The sequence below is a fragment of the Pristis pectinata genome, chromosome 17 (assembly GCF_009764475.1).
Source record: "Pristis pectinata isolate sPriPec2 chromosome 17, sPriPec2.1.pri, whole genome shotgun sequence".
In the NCBI taxonomy this organism is placed as follows: domain Eukaryota; kingdom Metazoa; phylum Chordata; class Chondrichthyes; order Rhinopristiformes; family Pristidae; genus Pristis; species Pristis pectinata.
The window spans coordinates 24,350,307-24,373,181 of record NC_067421.1 but is presented as its reverse complement, the minus strand read 5'-3'; the positions used below and the strand labels follow the sequence as shown (position 1 = coordinate 24,373,181).

At 39.5% G+C, this 22,875-nt stretch overlaps 1 protein-coding gene across 1 annotated transcript in view; it reads left to right on the top strand.

The window, feature by feature from the left end:
- Nucleotides 1-6,396: 6,396 nt before the first annotated feature.
- setd1ba (SET domain containing 1B, histone lysine methyltransferase a) overlaps nucleotides 6,397-22,875 on the top strand; it is a 110,875-nt gene continuing 94,396 nt past the window's right edge. Inside the window, exons 1-7 of the mRNA XM_052032357.1 lie at nucleotides 6,397-6,638; nucleotides 6,950-7,062; nucleotides 7,223-7,377; nucleotides 7,587-7,685; nucleotides 7,879-8,149; nucleotides 8,666-8,787; nucleotides 14,843-16,054. Of these exons, the coding sequence (XP_051888317.1) occupies nucleotides 6,990-7,062; nucleotides 7,223-7,377; nucleotides 7,587-7,685; nucleotides 7,879-8,149; nucleotides 8,666-8,787; nucleotides 14,843-16,054 (1,932 nt within the window). The 5' untranslated portion in view covers nucleotides 6,397-6,638; nucleotides 6,950-6,989. The remainder of the gene's footprint in view (nucleotides 6,639-6,949; nucleotides 7,063-7,222; nucleotides 7,378-7,586; nucleotides 7,686-7,878; nucleotides 8,150-8,665; nucleotides 8,788-14,842; nucleotides 16,055-22,875) is intronic.

Here is a 22,875-nt window from a genome sequence, read left to right as displayed (position 1 = left end):
TGTGGTGATCAAAGGGCTACAAAGATGCATTGAAGGCGTAATACTTTTGCAAAATTTGCAACTGAATGCACCAAATAATGTGATACCTTGAATGAAATCACAGCTGCAACCTAACGTTGGCAGGCTGAGTGTTGCAGTCAATTGCCCTCGTAATTATTCCCTAAAAAACTGAACAGTTTTTCTGACCACTTCACTACTAATAACTGTTTTAAGTTCTTTGTTTTAATTTGTTTCTTCCTTCTATTTGTAATTTCCTTCTTTCAGCCCTTGGAGAGTGATTTCATTGGTGAATTCAATTGATGCTTTTTAGTACCTCCTACATTTGTTGATGATTGTACAACATTAAATTGCATTCCCATGCAAAATAAAACTAAACAACATTCAGATATAGACTAAGTGAGAAGTAACATTTTCAACCAGACCACAGGCTACCTTTGACATTCAACAGCATCACCATTCACCAAGTGTCCCACAACCAATATCTGAGGTCATCACTAACCAAAACTTTAGTTGGATCAGCCACATATATACTAGTTACCATGCAGTAAATGACTTGCCTCCTAACTTCTGAAAGTCTTTTTATCAGCTACAAAACACAAGTCAGAAGTGTGACGAAGTAAAGTCCACTTGTCTGAATGAGTGCAGCACCAACAGCGCTCAAAAAGCTGGATACCATCCAGGCTGCTTGGCTGGTATCCATCCACCTACCAAAAAACTCATTCCCTCCACAAATGGAGCACCATGGCTGTTCTGGCGGCAAAGTTCACCCAGTGTTTTGCCGATCTACTCCAACAGCACCCACCCAAAACTTGACAAGAATGACAAGAGGAGCAGACGAGTAGGAACACCTGCAGGTCCCCCTCTAAGTTACGCACATCATGACACAATATTATCGCTGAGTTTAAGTTATTCAACATTATTGAACAATACTGGAGTACCTTCACCACAGACTGCAGCAGTTGAACAACTTTCTTCAACCGCTGCAGTCCTTCTCGTGAAGGTACCGCACAATGTTTGGGTATGGAGTTACAGGATTCAGACTCAATGTCAATGAAGGCCTGGCAATACATTTCCAAGTCAGGATGGTAGGTGACTGGGAGAGAAGCTGAAAATGTTTGCAAGCACCAGCTTCACTTCTTCTTGGTGGCAGAAGTTGTGTGTTTGGGAGAAGCTGTCGGAATAGATCTCAAATCAAATATCAAATAGATTTAGCCTTACAAACATTAAAGATTTTTAAAAATTTGTTCAGATGGAGGTGGGGTGGAGGAAACACTGTAACACCTGCATCTATTATCGATTAATTAATCTCTGCATGGTTTGCAAGCCATTTTGGAAAGCAGTTAAGAGTCAATCTCCCTTGTGGTTCTGGAGTCACACATAAGCCAGGCAGCAGTATCAGATTTTCTGACAGGAATGACATTTGTGAGCAGGATGGGTTCTAATGACAATTTGCTAATTTTATGTTTACCATTCTGCTGATATTAGATTTTTATTGCAGATTTAACTAATTGAGTTTAAATTCTCAATTTGAAATGGTGGGGCTTGAACTTGCACATTTGGATCATCAGTCTGGTAACTTTACCACCAACCATTCCGCAAGACTGTCCCTGATTTTAATCGCTCTATCATTGACAGAGTGCATTCAGCTACCAAGGCCCTTTGTTCTGATAGTCCTTCCCGAAACCCTACACTTCACTTTTCTCTATTTAAGATACTTCTTGAAACATCCACCTTAAAACAGGGCATTTAGTCCATTAAAGGGTATTACATGGATACAGGTTGTTATTGTTAGTTATACAGATATGACAAATTGTCTAAAATAATTACTTTCATTACGTTTGCCATAAGTTAATAAAGCACAATCACAAGAGTATACATGGGAAAAACCAGTAGCTGAAATTCTTAAGTGCATAAATATGTAAAGGAAGTTGTTATTGAATGTTTCAGCTATACAAACAAAAGACAATTTAATGTTTGATTTGGAAGTTTTTATAACACCAATACGTTAAATCTTACAAATGCTGTGTTTTATAATTTATTTTCACTGTTGTCCAATGATATTGCCATGTTTAAATCAAATGTGGAACACTTCCTGGGAAAGGAGAGTGGAGATTTGGTGCATTTCTAATTCAAGTGGAAATATTTGCCTTTTTATTAAAAGTAATATAGGCTTCCTAACAACCATTTATGATTACTCAGTAAATAGTTGAGCTACTGAGGCTGAGATATTCTCATGTTCGGGCACCAGATTGGCCTTGTCTTGCTGACCTTCACTGGGATGGTATTAGGGCACTTATAGTCATCTTCAGAAATCCAGGGAGGGTCTCTAATATCAACTATTCAGTTGGAACAATGCGAGGTTGCCCACTGAATAAAAGCAACACAAGACTCATATTTCAGCAAACTATCACTGTTGCTTATTATACTGATATCTATTATAGCTCACTCTTGAGCAAGTATTGCTCAAGACTATTGAACAGTTCCCTTATATGATGAGATGGACTCTTGACCTCACAATCTACCTTGTTATGACCTTGCACCTTATTGTCTACCTGCAATGCACTTCCCTGTAGCTGTGACACTTTACTCTGTATTGTTATTGTTTTTACCCTGTATTAACTCAATGCACTGTGTAATGAATTGATCTGTATGCAAGACAATTTTTTCACTGTACCTCAGTACAAGTGACAGTAATAAACCAGTACTAAGTAGCCTGTTGTAAAAGTTACCAGAAACCTGTCAGTTCACTTAGAAATATATTTTATCCAAGCTTCAGCACATTCTTTCAATGGGAGATTACAGACCATTAACCAGAGTTAGGCAACCCCATCATATAATTAGTTATACATTTATAATGAAGTGAAGCATAATTGCTTAAAGATCCCAACCCTTTTGCCTGCACCCTTTCGCCACATCCTGGATAATGGAACTGGAGACAGTGACTGTGGCAGATGCCTTGCATTATATAAGTACACTTGCAGACAATGGGAGGGGCTCCTATGATGTTGTCATGTTTGGTGTGGACAGTAAAGACACCACCCTTGGAATGAACTATCCTCCACCAGCTTTTGTAGACCAGGCATTTCTCCAGAAAGTACAAAGTCTTTTGGCACCCCAAGGTGATTGATCTTTTTCTTGTGGAACATTTTGTAAATCTGAGTTGCAGTTAACTGTATTAGTTCTACAGAACACATCATAGACTTTATTTTCATCAAAAATCATCTATATATAATTACAACGAAAGTACCGCTTGTAATATTTCTTTTATGGCTGTCATATGATAGCTAATAAATGGTTAACTTTTCATGTGGCTGAATATTTGACACAGTGAAAACATTGGCCCTCGTACTTTTCAGGGGCCTAGTCCTACCAAAATTTTACTGTCAAGCTCTGCGCTTATCCAGGAATATCCAAGGCATTCTTAATTAGATGTGTTGAAAAAATAATTCTTCTTTCAGTCCTTTCTCTGCATCTCTCAAACACATGCACGCCCCTCTTGCGTTCTTCGTCTGCACTTGTGTTTCTCACTTTCCCCACTTTTAAGTTTCACACCTTTTTGCTGCCTTCAACACTTACCAGGAGCAGCACTTTGAGAAGACAAAGACACAGCCAAGATCCTGAACTATATCCGAAAAACACCAATGAGAGAATTGACCATCTGGGTTCAGCTAAATAAAATCCACTTTTATCCCAGCAACATCGAGGGAGATGGGGATTGGATAATCAGACTACCAATATTCATTCTATAATCTCACATGAACTAACTGCTTGAAAGAACGCTGGCAGGGTCTGCCCTGTTTCCTGGAACGGATCATTGTATGGTGGTTGGAGAAGGGGGTGGGGGTTTTTGAAAGAGAGAACCATCCAAGGCCCCTTCCTAAAACAAACCTTGCTTTCAACAGATCCAAATAAGTGTTAAAAACACTAGACTCTTGAGCGAATAGCCAAGTCGCAGATTCAGCTCTCGAAAGCAGATTCATCTCTCGTACAGCTCTTCAGTCCACCTCCATAGACTACCAACCATCTCTATATCTCCTCTGGAATTGACTCAAATAAGAGAGTCACTTGACAACTACACAATACTCACCGTGATATATTTTAGCTTCTGGGCCACATAACGCTAATTCAGTAATGACCTTTGGCTGATATTGCTTGAGCTGGGGCAGTGAAATTACTGTGGGATTCAGCTGCTCTAACGATTAAAGTCGGATTTTCTCGGTCAAATATACACCGCTGCCGCCAGAACAAATGGCTCTCATTTCTTTCTCCTTGCCTGTTGAAACTCATCAGCATAATTTTAAAAAGCCTTGGGGGAGGGGACATTTCGAACTGTGCTGTGTTTGAAATTACTGATGGGAAATATTCTGAGGCCAGACTAAAACGAGCTTTTACTTTCACAGATTGAAAGGAGTTTTTCTTAACCGAAACAGAAACGCATTTCACTGCTCACACACACAGACCGTAGCCTACACTCTCTCGCAACTGATCTAAAACAGCAGCTACAGAATTAATCAGCAAATTTGTTTACTCTTTCTGAAGTCAACCACACCAGACGTCAGCTCCATTTTGTTTCGGCAGCTCCATTTCTTTGCACAATACACCCTCTCTACAGAGCAAAAACAGACAACGCCTAAAGGCCGTCTGTAATCCGAAACCGTTTCTGGAAACCACGGCCGCCACGCTCCAAACAATCTAAGCACTAAACCTACAAGAGGCTAGCAGCAGCCTGTGATGACGTGTAGCTCTAACAAAGAAAATAAAGTACTGTACATTTCCATTAGAATGAGTTATTTCTTTTAAATATACTTAGAACATTATTTCCCTACAAATCAGTTTTTGTGCATCGATTTTAACCTTTACAAAATCGCTAAAGAGGTCACATTTGCAGTATTGTATAACCATTAAAAGAAATCTCATCCTTTGAAGTCTAGATTCTTGAAATCCTCCAGAAACGGTGCAAAGATCAAGTGGAATGCAGTGCAAAGGCCTTTGAGTGGAATCGAAATGCCTCAAACCAATACAGCGCAATTTAAATAGTGCTGTTTGTATGCGATGCTGAAAATTAATTAGAAATATAAAAATAAATTTGCAGTTTAATCATACATCATTGAGAATCTATACTATCCACGCTAATGGAAATGTTCGAAGCACAGTACTTTGCTGAATTCAGATTATATAATAAAAGTGGTACAGACCTTAGCTTTAATCCAGGTTTAAAATAATGTCACACACACGGCAGTTTACGGAGACGCCACCTGCCATAAATATATTTTGAGACAAACCTCATGTTTGCTAAAAATATATCTTCATACAGAAATAGCTTGCCATATAAGAAAGTACTGAGAGGCCAACGACAGTCCTGGGCAAAGATTCCACTTTAATTTAAGAATAAAAAGGATGTCGGAGGTCAAACATTGTATATTGGTTTTCCTTTTACAGATGCCGTCTCAGAGTCGCACGACTGTTAAAGCTATCTATTCTGAAGTAAAACGTATGGAATTAGAAATAAAATATCAAAGATATTTTGTTCTAGTCGAAACAAAAAAGGGATGTTTTTTTCAATAGGTTGACGGTTATCTGTGTCCTAGGATACTGTATTGAAACGACCATATTACAGGGCACAAATACACCAATTAAAAATAAAATTCGGCGGGGAAGTATCAACATTTTCAGAGAAGGACAACGCCTATCTGTCGTAGAATTAAAAAGCCCTTCATCCATTGTGTAATATTTGAAACATAACAATTTTAAAGTTTTTGCTCTGTGTTGAAAAGTAAATATAATCTGAGAAATTCTAACATTTAATCTTCTAAAATGAAAACATACCTAACCTTTAAGACTTACATTACATTTACAAATAAAAAAAATGTACTGCTAACGATTTCTCAGCCTCTTTTTTGGAAAAAAACATGCTTTTATAAGAATTATATAAAACACATTTTTAAAACATCCAATTTTGCTTCATTTTCCTTTACAAAGGCTTCATTTCAATGTAACTGCAGACGGGTGTGCCGTGACCTAGTTTCGACCCCAAGATACATTCCAAAAAAAAGTAAAAATAAAAATCATCTTCAGTCTTTAGTACTTCGAAAGAGTGTATCCGATTCGTCACCAGTTCTTCAAATGTGGCAAAAGATTGCAGAATCTAAATTAGATTCCTTATTTAAAAAAAATTCACTGTGTTTAGAACTGTGAAGAGAGCCCTTTCGAGTTGTGACAGACAGCGCCGTCCCTGCCGCCGCTGCAGTGCTCCTATTCGCACACAAAGCCTAGTCTGAGCCTCTCTATTCAAGGACCTTTCACTTCAGCTTCAAAAACCACAAGCCCCATGCAAGCCCGCCTCTGATTGGCTGCCGTTGCCAACCACCTTTAACAAGCAAAATCGGCCAACCATTCAAACCACTCGGAAGTTAACCATTGTGTGACGGATCGGCCGAAATTGCTCAGCCTTTGCAATGGTGCAGGCGTCAAAACAATAACCGGGGAAAGCTCGGCCGCGGGAGCGGGCAATGGCGAAATGGAAGTTAATGCTCAATTGGAGTGCTCAAACTTGAACCACCTATACCCATCTTGTTTGGGGACCCAATTTTACGCTACGTAAATATGGCATGGATTCCCAGTTCTGATTCAAAATTACTGTAAGTGGGTTTGAAGACGGGTCAATCATGAAAGCGACTAATTCCAAGGCGCTTGAGCCCTCATGTTCTGGTACGAATAGGTGTCTAAGTTGGTGTTTCGCCCGGCTGAGTGGGTCAGTGATTTTTTTTAAGAGACGGATTGCAGCGTTGAATGTGCTGAGAGAATGGAGGGCTAGTTAGTCTCCCCAGAGCAGGCGGGTGGATTGTGGGATACGCAGACAGAGCAGAAGCACACAATATGTGTTGGCTCGCAAAAAGGAGGCAGGGGCTCTACAATGTAATCTAATCAGCGAAATGTAATTGTTTTCCAGATCACGCCGTTCGGTCCAAAACCTGTAGAAATCGACGACAATGTCTTTCAAAGAGCTGAGACCTGGCGAGAAACCGAGGCACCACGAAGATCATGGCAAGAAACAGAGTTCAAGTGAGATTGTTTTTCTCCGTCTCTTTTTCTCTAATGGTCCAGCGAGCTTAGATTCCCCATTTAATGTGCAACGTATTCGTGGAGGGCAAAAAAAAAATCTGCAGGACTAAGGCATTTATCAGCTTTGTTTGAAATCTTCTTGTGTTTTACCATTTTGCAGGTTTGATCAATGGGATGGAGCACAGCCACGCAGGAGGGAGTTCAGCAGAGAGAAAAAGTCACCATTGGCGAAGTTATAAGTTGATTATTGACCCAGCGTTGAAGAAGGGACAGCACAAACTCTACCGCTATGATGGCCAACATTTCAGTCTCCCCGTGAGTATTCCTGTGGTAGTGTAGCCTTCGGTGTCTGCTCTGTTTCGCAGAGGATGCTGCCATTGTTACAATGTTGCAAGCGAATAAAGTTACATTGTGGTTTGTCCCGTCAGGTGCTCTTAAACTGATACATTTACTCGGTACATTTACTTCTGTTTGCTACTTGTTTCCCCCCCCCCCAAAAAAGTGTTAATCATTCTCGTTAACAGAATCCCGGTGTCCCACCGGTTGATACCGTCAGAGACCCTCGACTTGGACGCATGTGGACCAAAAGCAAAGAGATGGATTTGCCTGTTCCAAAATTTAAGGTAAGTTGAGGAAATCAGGATGGTTTCTCCACTTCACTATTTGAGCATTAATATGTCAGTAGCTTATTACTCCAACGTTTTACCTTGTAATTCCAGAACAGGAATAAATAAATATTGAAGTGTCCAATAAAACTTCTCTTTTTGATTAGAGATAGAGGGTAAATTTGATTGAATGTACTCCTGGTGCCAACAGATCGACGAGCATTACGTAGGACCCGTACCTCCTAAGCAGGTAACGTTTGCAAAGCTGAACGACAACGTTCGAGAGGGGTTTCTGTTGGATATGTGCAAGAAGTATGGCGAGGTGGAAGAAGTGGAGATACTTTACAACCCCAAGAATAAAAAGCATCTGGGAATCGCGAAAGTGGTGTTTGCGACAGTGAAGGGAGCCAAAGATACAGTCCAGCACCTTCACAGCACTTCCGTAATGGGAAACATCATCCATGTGGAACTCGATACCAAAGGTGCAAGAAAGTTACTTTTATTTGCTTGGGTTCTAACAGACTGGGTGTCGCTAAGGTCATGTTCATTTTATTATCGGAATTGTCATGTAAATATGTAATATTGACTCATTTTAACGGCGTTTGCAAGTCACGTGCACATACAAATGCAAGTTGTTTAATGTTGCTAGGAAACAGGCACAGGGACTGCTGCAATTTGTAAAATCTTCCCATCCTGTGTATTTCGAAAAACCTGTTAGATGTTGATATATGAATGAATGACCGATAACTATGCAACCGCGCCGCTTTAATTTGGTATCATTCGCACCAAGTTTTTATAAAGTGAGAGTCAGATTTTATAAATACAAGTCACGTGAAATTGGGATCAATATGTTGATTCCAGTACTGAGGGGTGTCGTTTGTTTCAGTTTTGAAGGGTGTCGCTTGTTTTCAATCGGCGATTGGCTCACAACTGTGTTTAGATTAAGCCTGGTTTCTGACTGAAGGTTCCGTTGTGACCACGCTCCTGCTATTCTCTAGGTGAACATCGGATGAGATACTACGAGTTGCTGGTCAGTGGTCATTTCACCCCCCAGACACTTCCTGTCGGTTCCGATGCGTTCTTTGACTCCTCTCCCATCATAAACAGTGAGTTTGGACAGGTATGGACGGTTTTATTATACTTAAATATACTGTAACAGCCGCTTGATAAATCGTGCGACGAAATAATGTGTTTCAATGAACTCCACCTTGCCATTTACCGTTAAATTAATGCAATCAGTTAGACTGGGTAAAGGAGGGCGGAGAATCACGTTTGAAAATAAAAGCAAACTTAACGATGATTCTCACCAAGGCGTGTGTGAATATTTGGAGCTAGATCCGCCAACTCTAACGTGAATCTCAGCATACTGAGTTTAGTTAAAGCTCCTTTAATAGATATTGCGCGGGTTTCAAGCCCTTAATCGTGGGGCGTAGCAGACTAACAACTAGCAACTGGGTTTACCGCTTCCATCCTACGTTTTAATAGATATAAAGTGGGTCTGAAAGATTTAAAGATCTGTAACATGGCAATTAGTTCAATAATTTTCTTATTATATTTCCTTTTAAAATGCAAAACTGTCAGCTTCTGATTGTTTTACATAAGGTGCTACATGTAAAGTTAGTGATGCATTAAATAATAGGCAACATTTTAAAATAACAATCGTCTCTCTTGGGGTGTTTTTCATTTTTTAAATCAAATTATTACCTTGTATGTAGAGGTGGGAGACTGATCACTGATAGAAATTTGTGCACAGAAGGAGGCCAATTGGTCAGTTGTGTTCATGGGGGGTGTTGGGGGGGAATTAATTCCACTTTCTAGATCAGCCTTGTAGGATTACAGCACAAATGCTCATTTGTGTATCTTACAACATGACAAGGGTTTCTGTCATAATCACCTTTTTTAGACTGTGTAAAAAAAAGTATCTAAAATAGTGACTCTCCACTGTTTGACAGGGGAAAAAATCCTCACTACCCGTCTTATCCTTCTTTCTCTAAACTTTAAATCTGTGCCTTCTGGTTATTGACCTTTCCTTCCTGCTTATTTCATGTAGGTTTCTTTTAATTTTTTTTACATCAGGGCGCAAAATTGTTCTAGACAGAATGTACCTGGTTATGCACCTCTTGTGTATGGTTATCATTGATATGCATATGCAGAGTGCCCAGACTGTCTCTGTCTATTAACAGTAGAATTGGGATTACTCTGTCACTGGCAATTGGTAAAAGATTTTTACTTTAATGAATAATTAGCATTGCAATTGTGTAGAGTCTTAAGTTTCACCAATACTCTGCAATTTTGTTCATCCTTGATGAGAAAATTCATTAATTAACTACCGTAACATAAGATATCTTTCCCCAAAATGATGGTTAAAACATTTTCTCAACCTTTTGGTCTAAAAGATGGAATACATTAGTCATGGACACAAACATAGTTTTGAAATTTGCTCGCTGCTCTATTTCAGAGCCACTGTATATCTATAACTTCAAGCTTGGAAGTGTGTGCAGGAAATGGTCAGTGGTAATTTGCTGTCTGGTGTTTCCTTTTCACATTGTGAGGAAATGTCTGTGTCCAGGGACCGGCTTTGGAAGCTCAAGTGGCTTTTTCTTCTGTTGCAGCCAATAAATAGGAGCTTATTGTGGGAGAATCCTTTGTGTCACCCTGTCAGCTAATACTGGTGATAATTTGGCAATGCATTGGAACACTAGTCTGACTTTTTTCCATTAAAAGTGAAGCATTGTTTACTGGAGAAATTAATATTATCAACATCAGCTTCACAAGCTGCAATAATGTCAGAGTTGTTGAATGGGTCTGCATAATAATCAATCCAACACCTGTAGCATATCTTGTGCTGATACTTTCCAGTTTGGTACCTAATGGTAAACTGAGGTAGCCTGAACCTTAGTAACTGGACTTCTATAACTTGCCTATCAGAATGTCACAATATGCTCTTTATTTAATAAAGATTTTTAGTGTAGGTGCTGGGATTCTTTCATATTAGATTATGTCGCAGATTTTCTATGGAGAAAATAAAAATATTGTTAAAGTCTGGGACTGCACACCATTTATGGCTGTTTAATATTAGTTAAAGCTTGGAGTATAGCATTAACAATTTAAGCCTTGATGTGGAACTGAATAAAACTTCAAAGCCATTCAGTCTTGTGATCTTCATTTCTCCTCATTTCTTCCTCCCCCCCCCCCCCCCCTCAGCGCTCTCTCACTCGCTCTCTCACGCACACACACATCAATAACTGGCACAAATTATATGATAGTATGTTTATACTTCTAGAAGTTGCAATCTCCTGCATTTAAAACTGTATTTTTATTGTTTTTGCTTATCTCAGGCAAGTTGACTTTAAGAGTGTTATGGTGTTAAGTTTGGCTTTTATAAGGGCTAGGAAGGGGACAGTTGGTCGCAGCTCATTTGTTATCCAATGACTTCACTTGGAAAATGAGCATGTGGATGTAGGGTGACATAAGGGTAGATTTGTTTATGTTGTTCCCTTTGTTTTGCTGGGCTCCTGATAATCTTGGTGTCATTATTTATTAGCTTTCAGGTAATTATGAAGCTTCACTGTGGTTTGAGCATTAGCCTTTGGGAAATCAGAAAAGAAAGAGATTTTAAAGCATAAGACAATATTTTTCAAAATATAGAAACTTGGGCTGTGTAGCTATGAGGTTTTACTGTGTTATTACATTATGTATATTGTATTATTAGGTTTTATTTTATCAAGCGCTAAGAATAAAATTACATAATTTAAAAGGAATTGCATGTGCATAATATCAGCATACTTCACAGTTGAAAGCTGCTTTGAAAGGATGTTGAGGCAAACTTCTTTAAGTATTCTTTATGGATACAGTTTGTATTATCAGTGACCACTGTCAGTACTTGTATCAAACTAGCTTTCCTAAACTTATAATGATCAGTGCATAATTGTTCATCCACATGCCCACTCCACCTGGGTCTAAAGACCACTTATTAATATGTAGTTGGTGCCAACAAAAGGTTTGCTTTTAAAAAAGAAATGCCAGTACTTCATAAGATTGTGATCAATGGAGAAATATTTCAGTATGTATTAATGTTGTATTTCTGAAAAAGCAAGGAGTTACTAAGATATAAATGGACAAAATTTTCTTCTACAATATAAAACTAGTAGAACAGCTACTATAAATTCATCTTTATTATTATTTTTGTTTTGATTCCCTCTGTATCCCTGTTTTTGTCACCCATTAATTCTACACAGACAGTTAACACTAGTACATAGCTGGTGGATTTTCTTTTACTGTGTATCATGAAGTCTCTGAAAATGATTTGGGTACAAATTAATGTTTCCCCTTTTTGTTGAAACAAGTAGCCCTTTTAGTGGAGTCTGTGGTCCCTCATTAGAGTTGCAGAAATTGGCAACTAACAATATAGAGAATTGTGGGACAAATTTGTGATCTTTTTCTATCTGCAGTTATTCACCCCGAACTATCAAGTGCTCCAGTTTCATATTATGGGATTTGTCCATGTCAAACTTAAGTTCTTGAATGTGTCTGCTTTTATGGAAGAATGAACTAATTAATGGAATAGTGTTTAAATAGACCTTTTTCTTAAGAGAAATGTGATCAGAAAGAAATAGTTACAGAAATTCAAGCTATTTCTAGGTTTGTTTGGATTTGTAAAATGTAGTCCTTGAAAGGTGGCCTTGAACAAAGTTCTCTTCATTTTCCCACATGTGAACTGAATCATATCAGTGGAAATAACTCCAAAAATAACCTCCACCTCCTGCGCTGCCCACCCCCCCCCCCCCCCCCATAGCACCAAACATGTAACTTTGCATTCTGTTTAATTTCTATATTACTGACCATAATTTGGCATTTACAGTCAGTATAAGGTTCTAGTTTTGTTGTTGTTCCTGTAGTAGTGAAGTAGTACAAAGTTCCTGATGGCATAGTTGCTGTATAGTCTTGTGTGTAAGCTAAATGGATTTATTCTGGGGAAGCAGTAAAGAACCTACCATTGACTACCGTATCCCTGGATTAGAGAGGCACAACGTTCTTGCTCTGGAATTGGCAGAGACCCATACTGGAAAGTATTTGGTTATGGACATTGCATGCTCACAAGATCGAGCTTAGACCTATTGCCTCTCAGGATCAAAAAGCCTATCAATGCCCGCACACAGAAGAAATGTCACTTGGATGAGAGAGTGGAACTGTATTATGGCAAATGGTATTATTACAAAAATAAATTTATAGATTTTTATGTCATTGCACTGTACTGCTGCAGTAAAACAACAAATTTTGCATCATACATCAATGATAATAAATCTGATTCTGATTCAAATAGAGAAGGTTGGAAGGATGGGCAGGGAAGCAAGAGAGGGAAATGACATTTTAAAAACCTGAACTGAGTCTATCAATTAAAGCAGTTTCATTCCTGCTAAATAAATAAGTTGTTTTTTTTTTGGGAACTTCCAGTTAAAAATGCTGATTTCTGGCTGAATTACTAATGGCAATGAGTAGTTCTCTGTTATTGCTTAATTTCATAATTAAGTTAGGGGTGGCACAGAGATTAGTACTGTCCCAGTGACCTGGGCTCAATCATGACCTTGGGTGCTGAGTGTGTGAATTTTGCATGCTATGCTTGGGTTTCCCCTGGGTGCTCCAGTTTCCTCTCGGATCTGGTTGGTTAATTGAGTACTGCAAATTGCCCCTTGTGCAAGTGGATGGCAGGAGAATTGTTTAGGGAGAAGAAGAAGAAAAATGGGATTAGCATTGATTGGTGCTTGATAGTTGGCACAGGCATGGTGGGCCAGAAGGCACTTTTCTGTGACTCAATATTTTGGAAAAGATGCACTATATTATTTGGGTACCTGTGCCCAAAAAAATCAGCTGTTGGGATGGATCAATTTTTCACTGAATGTAAAAAGTTGGGTAGGCAAGTTTGTATCTTTGATAGCAATGAATATGGCCATTAATAGATGAGGGAATTGTTATAATGGAACAGAGGTGATAGCTTTGAAGTACAATTCCTATACATGTTTAAAAAATGCAGTAAACATTTGACAGCAGTGTCCAGTGATACAATCTCTTTAGTTTCTGAATATGCTTATGTTTCATTTTCATGAATTATGAACATGAAACACCTGTAGAAATGTATTTTGTAATTAAGCCAAAGATTTTTAGAAGTACTTTTCTCAATCAGTTTATATTTAAACCTACATATCTTTTTAAAAGAAACTTAGTGAAGATTTTGGGTTTCTGCAGTTCCTATCACATCTTTTGAATTTAATTTCCTTTTGAAACCACTTTATTCAATACAGGTAGTTTATTTATTGGCCATTTCATTAGGGAGCTGGCTTGGCAAAATAGCAGACTTACTTGTTGATTCTTTTTTAATGAGCATATTGTTTGGGACAAATACTTGGAGATATACTTTAAGGCAGGTGGTAGTTAAACATGGGTTCAAATTGCTGACTTCCTGCAATGCCAATTTTTATCTTAGCCAGGTCGGTTGGTGGGGTTTGTGGGGGGGTCCTAAAACCAAAGGAAATTTAAGATTCAGAAGAAGGCCATTCAGCCCATGAGTCCATGCCTAGTTGTGGGGAGTTGATCAACTTGTTGCCATGTCTGTCTTAGTGACCAGCTGCTAAGCTGTACTCCAGGTATTATGGGCATGGTACATCAGCATTCAATTTATCAGAAATCCTACAAAGCTGACAAAAACTAAGTATTTCAAGCCAGTCACACTAGTATAGCAGATGTTCCTCCTGCCATATTTCACTTTGGAAGGATAGGTCTTTGATTCTGCCTGATTATTTTGGCCCTGTTGGAGTTGCATATAAAGCTAAAGTAGGGTACTTGGTCATCAAGAAGAGGAGGTCAGAAGCTGTGTCATCTCAAGTAGTTGTGCATCATCTAAGGGCCACCTGTGGAGTGGCTGTAGTTACGACCTTTGATTTAGTCATCTTTGGAGTAATAAAGTAATTCAGCATTCAGCTAACTTCACAACAGCCCTAATTGTAAGTTGAATTTCTATTTTGAAGCTTTTTTCCTTTGCTGAAAGAGTAATTGATTTAATCAACTTTATTCTATTTCACTATAATGTGTGAAATTGTTGAGAACACTGAGTTGTCAGTGCAGTAAACTAGGTTTTTTAATGCTTTAGCCTTAACTTCTTTTCCTCCTCATTGCCACAGGTCAACGATCTCCAGAAACCTCGAACTGGTGAAAATTACCTTCCCCTGGGACCGTCTGTAACCCCAAATAGTAGCACCCCTTTTTCCCACGATACTGCTTATTCCAGTTGTCGTCAGGATACACCAAATTCATACAGCCAGTATACCCCACAGTCGTCCCAAGGCACACCACATACTCCACGGTTGGGAACCCCCTACTCGCAGGATTCCAGCTATTCCAGTCGGCAGAGTACACCAGCTTACTCTTACTCACAAGAATCTGGGTACAAGTCCAGAAGACCGGAATCTAATTATCAAGATTCCTTCAGGAGATTGGGACACCATTACTCACATAACACGGGAACGTATAGAGGTCCTGAGCTTCCAGTTAACACTTACAAGTCAGCTCGCTCAGAGGGTGGATCCTATTCTCATAACCCTTCGGTGAGCCAGTCTGGGACAAACTACCAGTCAGCCTTTTCTCCGTACCAAAATGTGCACTCTGCCCAACCATTGTATTCCCGTACTTTGGATCAACAACATGGTCAGGCATCCAGAGACCATGATTACAGAAGACCTGTGCTACCATCTGATGCCTTTGGGCACAATAATGCCAATTTGGACATTGGGCCTGCAAAGGAAAAAATGGAAGATCCAGTTCCTTCGGAGACCAACATCTCAAATGATCAAACGTCTGCTTCCTTCACCAAATCTCCTGAAAGGGCTGTGACTCCTGAAAGCCTAATACCTGAAACGGCTAGTAGCTCAACTCAACCAAACAGTTTGGATTCTCGTATTGAGATGCTTTTGAAAGAGCAGAGAACGAAGCTTCCTTTCTTTGATCAAGAATCTGATATCGACATCAAAATGGAGCACAGTCCCATATCTTCCTCTTCTTCCCAACTTTCTCCATTACCACTTCCTGGTTCAAACACTCATTTGCTTCAGCGAGGTCCTACTCCATCCTCTCGCCCTTCCAGCACAGGCCTGGAGGATGTAAGTCCAACTCCTCTTCCAGATTCAGATGATGAGGATCCTATTTTTGAAACTGTTCAACAGAACCAAAGCTCAAGGTCAGCATCAGAAGCCAGTATGACACCTGTTGATCAGTCCAGTCAGATGAGTAGGTTTTCCACATCTTCAGATAGTAGGACTCCTGCAGCTAAAGCAGAGAGCTGCGAAACAAATAAAGAAGCTGTGGAACCTGCACCTGCTCCAGATGCCCTGGAAGAAGTAAGTAAACCAATTTGTTGCCTAAGTTTGCTTTGTGTTTTAGAACAATGTACAGCTTAACAGAGACGATGTTATGTTATATAGGATTCCTGATTTGTTTTGTGAGGGGTTTTTGAACTTAATCCTAATTTTGTTCTTTATGTCAATTTATGCCCCAAATAGAACATTCTACAGTAACTATGCTCCATATTATCAAGGATTTTCTGTTTCTCTTGTTTTCTAAATATATTTTATAGTGGCAACTGCCTTAGCCAAAGGGAAAAGGATTTGTTAATCCTAGAAATCCTAGTCAAATGTCATACAGCAGACATTGGCATTGCTTTTCAATGAGTTCAGTCTGTGGCATAATTTGCCTGGAGTTCTACTAAATTGCTGCCGTTCAGCTTGAAAGTGAGGGGGGAAAAAAAAACAATGCCATCAATCAGACTTTTATTTTTGAAAGTTGTTGGTGTGAGTGCAACAATCATTATGGCAGCTTCGTGCAACTAATTCCATTGAATTTTGTAACTAATTAGAATATAACTTTCTTCAGAGAGCCTTACAGAATTATCATACCACCTCACAGTGCAGAGGGAGCAATTAGAACCATTTTGTCTGTGCTGACTTTTTAAAAGAATTAGTCCATTAGTTCCACTCTCTTGCACATTTCTCATAGTCACGCTGTGCCAAGTTTTCTGTTCCAAGTTTTCCATAATTCCTTTTTGACAATTACTATTACTGTTTCTCATGCCACGTATTCCAAATTGTAATTTATTACATAAAACATCCTGTTTCCCCTCTGGTTTCTGTGAGTTGCCTCTATTTCCTAATGTAAAAATCCTTTTCGTCTTTCGTCATAGCTTAGGATCCCAAGTGCAAGTTTCAGTCTAGTTTCCATCTGTTTTTCAGTCCACTATCAATACTCTTTATACATACTTTAGCATTATAACTTTGTATTCCTCTGCATAAATGTCTCGTCTTTTGACCATTCTCCCAAACTATCCAGATTTTTTCAGCAACTGAGCACATTCTTTCTACTATTTATGATCCATTCCAAATTGCAGATTGCCACACTTGAAAAGCTGTGTTATTCTTTATTTCTCCATGTCTTTAATCAATTTAACAAAAGACCATGGGTAGCGATTTATCCTTGCTCACCCATTCTAAGGGCATCATTTGGTAATAGTTTGTGTTATATTGCTTTTGAAATTTAATAGTGTCAAAGCCATTGTGATTGCTAAACTTGAAGATTTATAGATCACTTAACGCTTTACAGTGCCAGTGACCTGGGTTGAATTCCGGCCGCTGACTGTAAGGAGTTTATACGTTCTCCCTGTGTCTGCGTGGGTTTCCTCCGGGTGCTCCGGTTTCCTCCCACGTTCCAAAGATGTATGGGTTAGGAAGTTGTAGGCATGTTATGTTGGCACCAGAAGCTTGGCGACACTCACGGGCTGCTCCCAGAACACTCGACGTGAAAAGATGCATTTCACTGTGTGTTTCAATGTACATGTGACAAATAAAGATATCTTATTAAAAAAAAGATGTCTTATATTCATCCAATGTAAGATAAGATGTATCATACAACATCAAAGACTAAGGATTGGTGACTTGCCCCACATTTTTTTTAATATCAACTTTTGGGAAGAACTCTTAGTGCAAATCATCTACCTGCTCTGTTTGTTGAATAATTGCTTGAAGGAAGCGTGTAGGGTTGGGGAGGATATAGTGTATCAGTTGGACTGGGAAATGCACAAGGCACAAGGAAGATGAAGAAAATATTTAGCTGTGAAGGAATGGGGCCTCTTGCCACTGATCTGCCCAGACCCTGAGGTCATTTGAATGGGGGGAATGTCAGACATCCTAGAACTCAAGGGAGGAAATGCTTTGGACTTCCTTGTCTTTGGCCTTGATATTAACAGGAGACAAGGAAGGCTGTGGGAGTGCCTAAGAGCAGATGCAATTCTCAACAAGATGTGATTTGGAAGTACTGCAAGAGTCTTTAAACAAGTCTTCCCAGATTCCTCCTGACCCGTGCCTAGATTGATTGCCAGGCTGGTGTGCAGAAGTAGGAATTTAATGGCAGGGCAGTGGTTTGCTGATAAAGCTGCTCTATGGACTGATGGAGATTGGGCTCATTATAGGAAGGATGTGGAAGCGTTGGAGGGTGCAGAGGAGATTTACCAGGATGCTGCCTGGATTGGAGAGTATGGATTATGAGGAGAGACTAAGGGAGCTAGGGCTTTACTCTTTGGAGAGAAGGAGGATGAGAGGAGACTTGATAGAGGTATACAAAATATTAAGAGGAATAGATAGAGTAGACAGCCAGCACCTCTTTCCCAGGGCACCAATGCTCAATACAAGAGGGCATGGCTTTAATGTAATGGGTGGGAAGTTCAAGGGACATATCAGAGGGAGGTTTTTCACCCAGAGAGTGGTTGGTGCATGGAATGCGCTGCTTGGGGTACTGGTGGAGGCAGATACGTTGGTCAAGTTCAAGAGATTGTTAGTTAAGCATATGGAGGAATTTAAAATAGGGGGATATGTGGGAGGAAAGGGTTAGATAGTCTTAGGTGTGGTTTTAAAGGTCGGCACAACATGGTGGGCTGAAGGGCCTGTATTGTTCTGTATTGTTCTATGGTTCTATGGAAATTGAGAGATCCATTGAGTAGGGCAAGGGGATGTAAGTGAAATGGGCTGGGCAGGATTAAGAATTCCCTCAGGAGCCAGGGGTAAACACACCTGCTTCTCCTCCTCCTCAACGAGAATTAAAATATTTAGATACAGCATCACAGGATTCCTCCTTGCATTGTTTTTTTTATTACTTCATGCACTTAATGATATCATTTGAGTGTTGCCGGAATGTGTGTGCTATGATTGATGTGAAAGGGCAGAATTTGTTGTGAGGTCCTTATTGGAAGAAAGCTTTTTCTTCAGGACTATTGGAGACAAAAGATGAAAGAGAGAAAGTATGGGATGAAAGCTTCGAAAAGAAATGTTGCTGATGGAATACAATTGGCTGCCACACTGGAAGTATTTACTTAGATATTTAATGGAAAGATTCAACTATGACTGATGTAAATGATCTACTGTGTCCTATCTCTAATTTTTCTCATCGTCATATTGAGGTTTAATATTTATGACTGAGCTGATCAAGATTTGTCCTATCATGGAAAATATGATGACAAGCATAAATTCAGAATGGACAGAAAACAATCTTTTGGATACTGGACTAGCATCCAGTAACCTAAACTATGTAGAGAAATTAGACACTTCTAAGCTGATTGTGTAGTGTTGCTGATTCTGCATAAACAAATGTCAAAAAATTGGACCCATTTACACACTTTTTTAATGCTCAAATTATGCATAAAAGCTGTTTTGCACATCAGATAGTGTTGGCAATCATTTCTGGATTGATTAGTAGTAAATTGGTCCAGGCATTTCCAAGCAGGATCCACATCTGATTTTTTTTTTTGCTACACACATCAGATACACAATTGATGATGTCATCTGGTGTGTGGTGTGCAGTTCCTATTTTTGCATTTCAACATCTAATTCCTGTCCATAAAGGAAAAACCTATGGTCTGCAATTATATCTTGCATAAAACAAGGAGTAAGCTCCATAATAGGTTGGCAAGGAGACTTGACTTAAATAATGGATCAATAGTTTAATTTGTCAGTATCAGTTTTGAATTAATGCCATATCGCTAACATCATTGCACATTTCACTGCAGAGATACATGATGAGTCCATGGCTGGCAGTGGCACAGGGCAAGTTATGTCAAGTTATTTGATATGGGATGGGTCAGAGAGGGGTGGGTGTATTTTGACCAAGCACTTTGCACCCTGCAATTTGAAAATACCACAGCCACAGTGTATCTGCATCTGTTGAGTTGTTGTGTGCTGTTTCTTGGATAGCTGCAACTATCCATTTGAGAATTTGAGCCTTGAGATTTCAGGTATTAGTTGCTGGGTGGTCTTAAGGAGTTGGAGCTAAATCGCTCACCCTGTCTCACTCCACAAAGAGCAATTAGAAAAATGATCAGATAACCTTTTTTGATGATGTTAGTTGAGAGGTAAACTTTAGCTAAGGCACAGGAGAACTTCTGGATTTTCATTGAATAATTCAGTTTGTTTCATTCAAATAATGACATCTCCAACATTGTATCCATCACTTGTTATTTCATTGATGCCAGTCTAGATTATGTGATCCAACTTTGTGAATCAGCTGAGCATGCTACCTCCTAAGCTAAGGCTTGCACCTAAATATCAAGTAATGATTACTTCCAATGGAAAAAGGCTAATCTTGTTCCTTAACCTTGAACATCATTTCTATCGTCAAGCCCCAGTCTCAGCATAATTAGCATCTTGCCCTTTCTCATTTCGTGCTTAGTGCAGTTATGATTCCAGTTGCTATTAGCCTAGGATATGATATTGTTGATGGTGTGGGACTTCTCAACACTGGTACCCCACAAGGCTGCGTCCTCAGCCCTCTACTCTACTCCCTATACACTCACGACTGTGTGGTCAGATTCTGCTCTAACTCCATCTACAAGTTTGCAGATGATACCACCATTGTAGGCCATATCTCCAACAGCGATAAGTCGGAGTACAGGAAGGAGATAGAGAGCTTAGTGGAATGGTGTCATGACAACAATCTTTCCCTCAACGTCAACAAAACAAAAGAGCTGGTCATTGACTTCAGGAAAGGGGGCAGTGTACATGCACCTGTCTACATGAATGGTGCTGAGGTCAAGAGGGTTGACAGCTTCAAGTTCCTGGGAGTGAACATCACCAACTGCCTGTCCTGGTCAAATCACGTAGATGCCATGGCCAAGAAAGCTCACCAGCGCCTCTACTTCCTTAGGAGGCTAAAGAAATTTGGTTTCTCCCCTTTGACTCTCACCAACTTTTACCAATGCACCATAGAAAGCATCCTATCTGGACGTATCACGGCTTGGTACGGCAACTGCTCTGCCCAAGACCGCAAGAAGCTGCAGAGAGTTGTGGACACGGCCCAGCGCATCACGGGCACCAGCCTCCCCTCCTTGGACTCGTTGTCTTGGTGTAGCAGCCAGCATAATCAAAGACCCCACCCACCCGGGACATTCTCTCTTCTCTCCTCTTCCATCGGGTAGGAGATACAGGAGCCTGAGGGCATGTACCACCAGACTTAAGGACAGCTTCTACCCCACTGTGATAAGACTATTGAACAGTTCCCTTATACAATGAGATGGACTATGACCTCACAATCTACTTTGTTGTGACCTTGCACCTTATTGCACTGCACTTTCTCTGTAGCTGTGACACTTTACTCTGTACTGTTATTGTTTTTACCTGTACTACATCAATGCACTCTGTACTAGCTCAATGTAACTGCACTGTGTAATGAATTGACCTGTATGATCAGTTTGTAAGACAAGCTTTTCACTGTACCTTGGTACAAGTGACAATAATAATAAACCAACCAACCAAACCAACCAACTTGATAACGTGAGTGGTGTTGAAGGTCAGGAGGATAGTTGAGCCTTGTTCAAAGTAGTGATTGGATATTAATCATGCCTTAGTGGTCATATCCTCATCTGCAAATTGAAAGGCTGTGCATTGAAGTTCTCCTTCAGAAACATCTTGCAGAATCACAGAATGATTACAATGCAGAATGAGGCCATTCTATTTAAGAGAAATCCATCTATTCCCACTCTCCTGCCCTCTCTGCATAATGATCATATAATCTAGGCTGGCAGTGATGTAATCAGTGGACAGGGTATTGGCAAGAAAATGTTGGTTGATTGTGCCACTTACAGCAGTTTGCTGCTGATTTGTGAGAAGGCTGATGAGACAGTAATCAACTGAATTTGATTTCTCCTGTTTATGAATAAAGATGCTGGGATATTTTACCATGTTGTCTGGTAAATGCCAGTGTTACCAGTTGGTATTTGGGACAGTTCAGCTGGAGAGGTCCTATGGTCGAGAACCTTGTTTTGTATGTACTGCAGTCATGTGTTTGCAGAATTAATTTTGGATTCAGTTTTAAAACATGACTAAATTGAAATTTATGCCAAATTAATTTGCCCTTGTTTGTCTCAAGATGGATGGCTAGAGAGTAATATTGGTAAACATCTCCAGGCAAGACAGCAAACCAAAAGCATTGATGTGTTATGAAGACCAAAAAGACAGTAAGGGTTGATCTTAACTGGGAAGAGCAGATGTTTAAAGACAGTTAAGCACATTTTTCAGAATGTTTGTAGAAAAGCTGCTGTGATATTCCATGATTGGCATTAATTTACAATTTTTTTTGATTCCAAAATAAACTTTATTCATCATAAAAAAACAAACTATATACAATAAAACAGTGCAAACCTTTACATTTGTGTACAGATCAATCATTAGTTTTACCTTTTTATATAAAAAGCACAGCACCGATGCCACTCGTGTGGCTCCCTGGGGTGCTACCCCAATCCTGTATTGATAATATTTAAGGGGCAATTAGTTTGTCCTAAACAATATCAGTTTTTCTTTATGGGAACAGGGTGTTAATACTTCTTCTGTAGTAGCATGGTGTGCTCTTAACAGTAATGGTGACAAATAAAGGTGAATTTCAATATTCACTGTTAGATATAGAGATTACTGTTTCACCATTTTATCTTTTGAATTAAGGGGCTTAAAAATGCAATATCTTAGAGTCATACAGGAAATGGGCCACTTGGCCCAGCACTCCCACATTGGTCATCAGGCACTCATTTATACTAATCCTTCTCCTCTATCATACTTGTTAATCACCAGTGAAGGGAGAGGCTGTGGATGTTGTGTATTTAGACTTTCAAAAGGCCTTCGACAAGGTGCTG